The sequence below is a fragment of the Cebus imitator genome, unplaced genomic scaffold (assembly GCF_001604975.1).
Source record: "Cebus imitator isolate Cc_AM_T3 unplaced genomic scaffold, Cebus_imitator-1.0 Scaffold291, whole genome shotgun sequence".
NCBI lineage: Eukaryota > Metazoa > Chordata > Mammalia > Primates > Cebidae > Cebus > Cebus imitator.
This window is the reverse complement of record NW_016107606.1, coordinates 3638393-3649263: the sequence shown is the minus strand read 5'-3', so window position 1 is coordinate 3649263 and position 10871 is coordinate 3638393. Positions and strand designations below refer to the sequence as shown.

At 42.2% G+C, this 10871-nt stretch overlaps 1 protein-coding gene across 1 annotated transcript in view; it reads right to left on the bottom strand.

Moving 5' to 3' along the window:
- TTC1 (tetratricopeptide repeat domain 1) overlaps positions 1–9647 on the bottom strand; it is a 60541-nt gene extending 50894 nt beyond the window's left edge. The window contains exons 1-2 of the mRNA XM_017502121.2: positions 9549–9647; positions 7471–7829 (exon numbers count right to left, since the gene is read on the bottom strand). Coding sequence (XP_017357610.1) covers positions 7471–7800 — 330 coding nt within the window. The 5' untranslated portion in view covers positions 7801–7829; positions 9549–9647. The remainder of the gene's footprint in view (positions 1–7470; positions 7830–9548) is intronic.
- Positions 9648–10871: the final 1224 nt, after the last annotated feature.

The window sequence follows — 10871 nt, the reverse complement described above, 5'->3', positions numbered from 1 at the left end:
AGAGACGGGGTTTCACCATGTTGACCAGGATGGTCTCGATCTCTTGACCTTGTGATCCACCCGCCTCGGCCTCCCAAAGTGCTGGGATTACAGGCTTGAGCCACCGCGCCCGGCCATGCAAATATTTCTTGAATAAATGTGAGAAAAAAAATTTCTGTAACTTGTAAGGCCAATTATTGGCTCTCCTTGGGGAGATAAAGATGCTATTCATTCAACAGCTATTTAATGAAGGAAGACTGTGCCAACCCCATGACAGTGGTCCTCAAGCCTCTGTATGTGCATATGAATTACCTAGGAAATTTACACGAGGTCTAAGAAACCGCACTGTGACAAGCAGTCCATAAAAGGCGGCTTTCTTATGGAATCAATACCAACATTCTGCAGTATGTGCCATAGGTCCTAATACTATAAAAACTGACTATGGTCTGAATGTATCCCTCCCAAAATTAATGTTGAAACCTAATCCCCACTGTGTTGGTATTAAGAGATGGGGACTTTGGGGATGTGATTAAGTCATAAGGGCTCCATCCTCATGAATGGATTAGTGTCCAAATAAAAAGGGTTGAAGAAAGCTGCCCTGCCCCTTCTGCCGGGTGAGGACATAAAAGGTACCATCTGTAAGGAAACAGGCCCTCACGAGGCACTGAAATTGCTGGCACCTTGATATTGGACTTCTCAGCCTCCAGAATTACGAGCAATAAATTTCTATGATTTATAAATTATCGAGTCTAAAATTTTTTTTAATAGAAGTTCCAACAAATTAAGACAGCATTTTTGTCTCATATTATTACTATAATTCTCATCTGCTGCTACATCTGTCCTTCACCTAGCCAAGCCTCCCAGAACCAATTATTTGCTTCACATACCTAATACATCTCAAATGTTCGGTAAAATTCCATTCCTGTGGGTAGTCATGTCTATATTTAAGCTTTCACAAATAGTTAAGATTTACTGCTGTCATAAACACAAATACACTATACTCTCATTGACAGCTTTTCCTGTTTTTACCAAATCTTAATTGCTTTCCTCCTCAATTACTTTTGATTTACGAGTCCTGCTGAGAAGTGACACTACATTTGAGCCTGAATTATCTTCCCAGCCATAGGTCAAGCGAAGTTAGCTTGATTAACAAACTTTGGCTAATGCTATTTGGTTGTGTCCAATGAGAAACCTTTGATAATACATAAACCCTACATGGAATAGCACTTCTTTCCAAAATCCGCAGAGGTCAGCTCTATGTGATTTTGTGGTAAAGCATACACTTTGGTTGTAAATAATCTATTTTTATTTAATTATATTCTTAAAATGAAATAAGGTAATATAGTCTTACTGTAAAAAAAGGCAAATGTTACAAAACTGCATTACATATAAATTAAAATTCCCTAATAATCACACCTCTCAAAGTTACTCACTGCTTATACTTTGGTGTATACCCTTCAAATTTGTAAGTATAAACATATTTTCACATAGGTTTAGTTTTAAACTTAAAAAATATCATCATTGTTGTATAACCTGATTAATTAACTTGGTATTATATTACAGGCAGCTTCCCATGCCCACAATTCATCTTTTTAAAAATTTTCTTAAAAACTATTTATTTATTGATTGAGACAGCACCTTACTCTGTCACCTAGGCTGGAGCACAGTGGCGCCATCTCGGCTTACTGCAACCTCTGCCTCCTAGGTTCAAGCAATTCTTGTGCCTCAGCCTTCTGAGTAGCTAGGACTACAGATGCATACCACCATGCTGGCTAATTTTTGTATTTTTAGTAGAGATGGGGTTTCACTATGTTGGCCAGGCTGGTCTCCAACTTCTGACCTCAGGTGATCTGCCCGCCTCGGCCTCCCAAAGTGCTGGGATTAAAGGCATGAGCCACCTGGCCTGGCCAAGATTTTTAACAACTGTACTGTATACTACATAAATACAACAATAGAATTTAAATAATACTCTGGGAAGAACACATTTTTTCTCTAATATACCCTCCCAATAGTTCTGATACCAGATGTGAGTTTTTTCCACACTAAACAATTCTCCAATGTATATCCTACAATTCAATTCAGTTCTGACACTATCTCCGGGTAGACAGTGCCTGATCCCATAGGTTAAGAGTTTAGTCTCACAAGACTGGCCCCACTTCAGACACTAATCACAAGTCCCAGGTTGTAACCTGTGATTCCGACTGACTGGTTAGTGCAAGGTTCTTACCACCCCCTCCTTGGGTTCAATAATTTGCTAGAATGGCTCACAGAACTCTGGGAAATACTTTACTTGCACTTACTAGTTTATTATGAAGGATACAGAACAGCCAGGTGAAGACACACACAGGACAAGGTAGCGGAGAAGGAGTGCAGAGCTGCCATGCCCTCTCTGGGTACCACCCTCTTAACACCTCCATGTGCTCACCAACCTGGAAGCTCATCAGATTTCTTGTTCAAGATTTTTTATAGGCCAGGCGTAGCAGCTTACAGCTGTAATCCTAGCACTTTGGGAGGCTGATAAGGGAATATTGCTTGAGCCCAGCAGTTCGAGACCAGCCTGGGCAACATAGTGAGACCTCATTTCAAATACAAACAAAATTAGCCAGGTGTCTTGGCGGGCGCCTATGGTCCCAGCTACTTGGGACACTGATGTAGGAGGACTGCTTGAGCCCAGGAGGTCAAAGGCTGCAGTGAGCTATGATCGCACCTTTGCATTCCAGCCTGGGCAATGTGATATTGTGCCAGAATTGCTAGCCTTTGCTTTAGTTATTTAGTAATAACTAAAATAAGCAGCCCAGGATAACTAAGATCTGTGTGTAAACAAATGCTTATCTTGACTTCTGTAAACCACTGAAGTAACAAACAGAATGACAAAAGTCCCCTGGCCCTTGGAATGTCCGGAGACCCCCGCCCTCGTCTCCGCCCAGGAGGTGAATCACAGAATCCCCTAGCCCTTGGAATCTCCAAAACCTTTTCATCCCCATCCCCACTCCTCACCCTCACTCCCAAGGTGGTTTTTCGGGTATAAAAAGTCTTGGCACCCTCCTTTTGACGCCACAGGTTGGAGAGACGTGAGTCCTCTGTGGTCGCCGGCATAATAAATGACCCTGCAATCTGGCATACTTTTGTATTGGTGCTAACTTTCTACGCTCGATCCAATACAACAGCAACACAGCAAGACGGCTCAAAACACAAAAAGAAAAAAGGTTTTATGGAGCTTTGCCCTCTTCCTTTCCTGGAGTTTGGTAGATAGTGCCAAAAGTTCCAACCCTCTAAACCTCTAATCACTTGGTCTTTTTGGTGACTGGCTCCATCCTTAGGCTATTGATAGGCCATACCCTAAAAGTTAACTCATTAGGATGAACTCAGGTGTTATCAAAAGGGGTGCATTAAGAATAACAAAAGATACATTATCACAAAATTCCAAGGGTTTTAGGGGCTTTGTGACAGGAACCAGGGACAAAGACCAAATATATTTACTATACTACAAATACCCTGTTTAACATTGTCTAGCTTTCTAAAATTATGAATGATGCTACAATACATCTATGTATATACATTTGTGCATATTTCTAACAATTTCCTTGAATAAATGGCTACAAGAGAATCAGTGTTAGTGCTGTCATGTCCAGTATGATAGTTATTAGGCACATATGACTATTTTAATTAAAATTATTTATTTATTCATTTTGAGACAAGGTCTCACTCTGTTGCACAGGCTGGAGTGCAATGGCACGATCATGGCTCACTGCAGCCTCAAACTCCCAGGCTCCAGGGATCCTCCTGCCTCGGCCTCCTGAGTGGTGGGGCTATAGGCTTGTAAACATGTGGTTATTATTTTTTTAAAGGCTTAAAAAAATTTTTTTTTGAGAGGCAGGGTCTCACTATGTTGCCCAGGCTGGTCTCAAACTCTTGGGTTCAAGTACTCCTCCAGCCTCAGCCTCCCAAGTGCTGGGATTATCGGAATGAGCCACTGTCCCTGGCCCGTGTGACTTTTTATTTATTTTCTGAGATGGAGTCTTGTTCTTGCCTGCCAGGCAGGAATGCAGGGGTGTGATCTTGGCTCACTGCAATCTCCACCTCCTGGTTTCGAGCACTTCTCCTGCCTCAACCTCCCGAGTAGCTGGGATTACAGGCGCCTGCCACCAGGCCTGGCTAATTTTTGTATTTTTGGTAGAGATGGGGTTTCACCATGTTGGCCAGGCTGGTCTCAAATTCCTTACCTCTGGTGAACTGCCCGCCTTAGCCTCCCAAAGTGCTGGGATTACAGGTGTGAGCCACCCCGTGTGAGTATTTAAATTAGTTATGTAAAATTCAGTTCTTCAGCTGTAATAGCCACATTTAAGTGCTCAACAGCCTGATGTAGTCAGCAGCTACCTTACTGTGTGGTGCAGATGTAGAACGTTCCTATCATAGCAGAAGAGCCCATTGATAGCCCTATCTAAAGAAATGTTCATATAAAAATTTGGTATCTACATCCCATGCAGTAACATAACAATTTAAATTCACAGTATTAATATATGAGTTCCAATATCCTCTCCTTGTCACCATCAGATCAGCGTTCTGATCTGACAGATTAGACATAATGTTTTAGTTTGTATTATTTATTATTATTAATGAGGCTGAAAGTCTTTTTACATTTTTTGGTCATTTGTGTTTTTTTTTTGAGATGAAGTTTCGCTCTTATTGCCCAGGCTGGAGTACAATGGCGCAATCTGCAGCCTCAGGTTCCCAGGCTCAAGTGATTCTCCTGCCTCAGCCTCCCAAGTAGCTGGGATTACAGGCATGCACCACCATGCCTGACTAATTTTGTATTTTTAGTAGAGATGGGGTTTCTCTGTGTTGGTCAGGCTGGTCTCAAATTCTCAACCTCAGGTGATCTGCCTGCCTCAGCCTCCCAAAGTGCTGGGATTACAGGCGTGAGCCACTGCACCCGGCCTATTTGTTTTTTGTTGTTAACTATCTGAACTTTTATCTGTTAAGAAAGATTCAAATGTAAAACTATCCTGTTCCTAATGACCTATTAAACCCAAACCATATGCAGAAGACATTTCTTCACCTATTTTGCTGGCTTCTTGAAAATTTCAGAAAGATATTTATCAAAATAGCATGAAAACAGCTAATAGAGTAAGTACCACAATTAGCTGAAGGCAATTTGTACTCTCATAGGTTGTTTCCTTAAAGTGGAGTTAGTGGCTTACATTTCTCTAAATAACAGGACTAGCACTACAGTATGTTACTGTTATGAGCTATTCATACAAATTTTCAAATTCAGCTATGAAAACACTTAGACTGATATGTATAAAATAATAGAAAATATTTATGTTTTAAATATGAATACTACTGTATAATTATATTTATATACAAGTCTGGATCAGGAAAAAGCCACCTATGAGATAGGAATCAGAACAGTGGTTAACCAGAGACTGGTGGGGTTGGGAAAGGAATGACTGATAAAGCACACAAATCCAGTTTCTGACATGAGGTAAATGTTCTCTATCTTCATAGAAATGCGAGTTACACAGGTGTATATAATTGTCAAAACTCACTGAATTCTACACATTAGTCCTGACATAGTGTTTCACTAAATGATATCTCAATTTTTAAAAGGAGGGAAAAAAGTGAAAAAATGTATTGTTCTACCTAGAATATTAAACTTACAGGCAATAAAAATAATTATCCTGGCTGGGTGTGCTGGTTCATGCCTGTAATCCCAGCACTCTGGGAGGCCAAATTGGGAGGACTGCTTAAGCCCAGGAGATGGAGGCCAGCCTGGGCAATGTAGTGAGACATTGCTTCTACCAAAAAACCTACAAAAATTAGCCAGCCAGGGTAGGGCATGCCTGTTGTCCCAGCTACTCAGGAGGCTAAGGTAGGAGGATCCATTTGAGCCCATCCAGCCTGGGTAACAGAGTGAGATCCTGTCGCAAAAATAAAAAAAATAAAAAAAAAAAAAAATCCTAAAAGTATTTATAGACCTTAAAGTATGATTTTCTGATCTAGGATACAAAAGTAACAAAAAAAGTTTTACTAAATTAGAGGTGGGGATCAGACTTTGTGACACCTTGAGCCAAACCATTCAACTGTCAAATCCAGAGGGCATTAGAAAATTTGTTATGATTTCAGGGTAAAATACATTAAGGTATCAGAAAAGCATTGCTAAATTTTTAACATAGATGCATAATCAGTGTTTCTAAAAAGACTGAAACCCGCTATAATGCTATGGAACAGTATTTAATTTTTTTGAGCTGTATTTGCTTTGGCAGTTTATAAACTTGGCTCATTTTTACCCTTTTTCCTCCTGTTCTGGTGGCAGACACTAGCACAAAAAGCGAGTAAGTTCACATAAAGCTAACTGATTTGATAATCAAAAATGCCAAGGAAAGAGGAAAGAGAAGACGCTCCTTCCCACCCCAGGACTTTCCCACCCCCACTGTTAGGCTTAGGCTGCACGTTTATGATCTCAACTCATTACCAATGTATCACAACCTGTTCAGTGAGTAAGCTTGTTAGTGGTAGAAACTACAATCTTGTTCAAGTTCTTTGTAGACAAACTCAAGATATTACAGTGACTCTCCATAGACTACCTAGCTTGTGCAAGCAGAAGGAAGTAGGACAGCAGATGTCTCCAAAAGTGAAGGCCTGCCCAGTTAAGGGTGTAGCCCCAGAGAAAAGAAGCAGGAGACTGTACATTTTATTAGTTTATCTGCTTTGTAGAAAGACAGATGTTTTTGTTATTACATTCTACATTATACTCTGGCTTTGGAATCAAACAGATTTGATTTGAGAATTAGTTCTGCAATTCATTAGGTGTTTGATTTTGGGCTAGTTACTTCACCACTCTTAAGCTGTTTCCTTATGGGAAATGCTAAGTGTGTATCTCAGGCATGTTGTGAAAATCAACAAAAACACAAGTAACATTTTAAGTCAGTGGATGGCACATTGCAGGCTTTCAGCAAACAACAGCTAGCTATAATCAAACATGATTATGTTCCTCAAGATCTCTGCAACCCAAACTCCACCAAGATATTCAGGCAGTCGTATTTTGCTAACAAGGGATAAGCATAAACAGGAAATGTTCATAAGCATAAATGTAGCATAAATATAATGTGGCATAAACATAAAAATGTTCGTTACAAAAATTTCAGCAGCCAACCACAGAAAAGGTCATAATAGAAAACTAAAAAGGATGTATACATTTTGAAAATAATGAAACAAAAGGACTCTTACGTTAGACTACTGAAGTATAAGATGAACATAGAACTCAAGGTTCACAGAAAAGAATGAAAATTTCTTTGCTAAGCAGACACACTCAGTGCTTCCCTGTTATGCTACTGATTTATCTCAGATTCATCACTACTAAAACAATAAGATGACAAAGGGGCAAGTTATTCTTTACCACAGATGCAGTGGTCTATGATGCAGTACCAACCACATTATTTTAAAATGCAGTGAAAGTAGCAGATCTTCCACAAGAAACAAAATACTTACCTGTTTCTCTTCATCTGACATGTTTTTTTCCAGTTCTATTAGGTATTCTTCATCTAGTTCACAGGAATTCACATCTTCATTAGATTTGTTTTCAACCTTGTCTGCTCCTGCCTCCTCCTCAAATGAGGCACTGCAGTCATGAAAACACTCCTCTTCTCCCTGGTCCTCCTGGAGATAGGCCTCATCACCCCTGAGCGGCTTACTCTGGGAATGCTGATTTTTGGGATCAGGAACTGGAGGGCCAGCACACTCAGCTTCCTGAATATCTGAAACCTTCAAACCATTGAACAGATCCTCTGGAACCCTACAGTTCTCTGACTTCTCCCCCATGCCGCCCAGTGAGGGAGGTGACGCTAAAGCTGGGGGAAAACAAAACAAAACAACGGCTATGTAATGGTGCTCATATTTTAAAAGTTCTGTTTCAAACCTAAACAAACCTCTACATCACAGCCAAAAAACACCCTAACCTCATTTCACTGGAATTCATTATTTAAAAATATAGCTTATTTTAAGTAATAATGATGTCAAACGTCATTTTAACTAACACCCCTTTCCTGGTCAAATCTGGTACCAGAACTTCTTTATTTTTATTATTTATTTTTATTTTCATTTTTTTTGAGACGGAGTTTTGCTGTTGTTGCCCAGGCTGGAGTGCAATGGCACGATCTCGGCTCACTGCAACCTCCGCCTCCTGGGTTCAAGCAATTCTCCGGCCTCAGCCTCCCGAGTAGCTGGGACTACAGGCATGCACCATCATGCCCAGCTAATTTTTGTATTTTTAGTATAGACAAGGTTTCACCTTGTTGACCAGGATGGTCTCGATCTCTTGACCTCGTGATCCACGCGCCTCGGCCTCCCTAAGTGCTGGGATTACAGGCTTGAGCCACCGCACCCGGCCATTTCTTTACTTTTTTGAGACATAGTCTCACTCCATCACCCAGGCTGGAGTGCAGTGGTCCGATCTCAGCTCACTGCAACCTCTGCTGCCCGGGTTCAAACGATTCTCCTGCCTCAACGTCCCGAGTAGTTGGGATTACAGGCAACTGCCACCGTGCCCAGCTAATTTTTGTAGTTTTAGTAGAGAGAAGGTTTCACTATCTTGGCCAGGCTGGTCTTGAACTCCTGACCTCGTGATCCACCCTCCTCGGCCTCCCAAAGTGTTGGGATTACAGGCGTGAGCCACCGAGCCTTACCCAGAACTTCTTATAAGCAACAAAAGAAGCCGTTTTTAATGTGACTCTTCCATGTTCCACTGTTCGCGTTCTGTTTGGATAGCAAAAATTAGGCAGAAACTAACACAGTGACAAGGAAAAGGAAGCAGCTCTAATCTCCATTCAGAATAACCAAGGCATGAGTAAGAAATTACGATCCGTCTTTTTAGCACCACCGCAGGAAGCCCAAGAATACGTTTCTAGTGGACCTCAAAATAAAATCCGTGCCAAAACTGTGTTTACTTTAACCCAAATGCGTGCGGTAGAGCCCACGCAGCTTACAGTGGAATGGGAGCCCTGGCGCAGGTGACTCTAATCAGGATCACCATGGAGGTCAGAGTCAAGCATTAGAAAGAGTGACTGTGAACCTCAGCAGCCAAAGAGAACATTAGAGATGCTTTAGAAAATACCACTGCTCAGAACCTGACCAGACTCTGATTTATTAGTGTGGCGTCAAGCAAGAGCATCATTTTTTTTTTTTTTTTTTTAAGCATCCCAGGTGATTCTAATGTGCAGCCAATTGCGAGCCACTGCTGTAGAAGCTGAGTCAGACCATCAGCAGCTAGCGATTTGCAAAAATGTAAATTGCTCTAGTTGCAGCAAAATCACGCCAACGACCCTTGTGTCACGACAGGAGTCCGAATTCGCCCTAATTTATTCCAAGAAAACTTAAAAACCAACAAGATGTTAATACGGACACTTCGCCTCCACAGCAATGTCTTGTTTCTCTTTGTTCCCAGGTCTACCAGAAGAACACAAGAGTTTGAACTCCTAGGGTTAGCGAAGTGACGCCTCGCGCTTCCCATTAGATTATTCCCTAACTTCGTTCCTAGCAGCCAAGACGCTTAGACCCACGGGGTTACTCACAACCTTTCAGCTTCTGCGGTCTCCACCTTCTTAGCCTCCGAGATCTTCTACTTCCGCTCAGTCAGGAGCACTTCCGTCTATGACGACTAAGGGCGTCGCTATTGGCAAAGCATCCTGGGAAATGTAGTGGAAATTCTCAGGAAGAAAAGGCACGGTCGCTGTATGACGTCATTGTACGGAGTGACATTTGAGAGAAGGTTGCCATCTTGTGTTACGGCAAGACTCCGCGTTACTCTTCACAAGAGGAAAAAAAGGACAAAAAGAAGTCTAAGCCAGGATGGTCTTGATCTCTTGACCTCGTGATCCACGGTGAAACCCCGTCTCTACTAAAAATACAAAAAATTAGCTGGGCATGGTGGTGCGTGCCTGTAATCCCAGCTACTCAGGAGGCTGAGGCAGGAGAATTGCCTGAATCCAGGAGGCGGAGGTTGCGGTGAGTCGAGATTGCGCCATTGCACTCCAGCCTGGATAACATGAGTGAAACTCCGTCTCAAAAAAAAAAAAAGCCGGGCGCGGTGGCTCAAGCCTGTAATCCCAGCACTTTGGGAGGCCGAGGCGGGTGGATCACGAGGTCAAGAGATCGAGACCATCCTGGTCAACATGGTGAAACCCTGTCTCTACTAAAAATACAAAACATTAGCTGGGCATGGTGGCGCGTGCCTGTAATCCCAGCGACTCAGGATGCTGGGGCAGGAGAATTGCCTGAACCCAGGAGGCGGAGGTTGCGGTGAGCCGAGATCGCGCCACTGCACTCCAGCCTGGGTAACAAGAGTGAAACTCCGTCTCAAAAAAAAAAAAAAAAAAGAAGTCTATCCCTGTGGTGTTGGTTTCACTCTTTATTTATTTATTTATTTATTTTTGAGACAGAGTCTCGGTCTGTCGCCCAGGCTGGAGTGCAGTGGCGCAATTACAGCCTCGACTCACTGCAGCCTCAACTTCCGGAGCTCAAGAGATTCTCTTGCCTCAGCCTCCCTAGTAGTTGGGACCTCAGGTGCGCGCCACCATGCCCGGCTAATTTTTTGTATTTTTAGTAGAGACAGAGTTTTACTATGTTGCTCAGACTGGTCTTGAACTCCTGAGCTCAAGCAATCCGCCCTCCTTGGCCTCCCAAAGTGCTGGGATTATAGGCGTGAGCCACTGCGCCCGGCCCATTTTTATTTTTTAAGGGCTAGCCAAGTGAAGCAGTGAGAGTAGAGAAGAAATAAAAAAGATCTGTAACTGGTGGTGATCAGTTAGTTGTAAACACTACTGCACTCAGACTAACCTCAATAATTTTTAAGAGTGTAAGGGAACCCTGAGACCAAAAGTGGTTGCCCTATACAG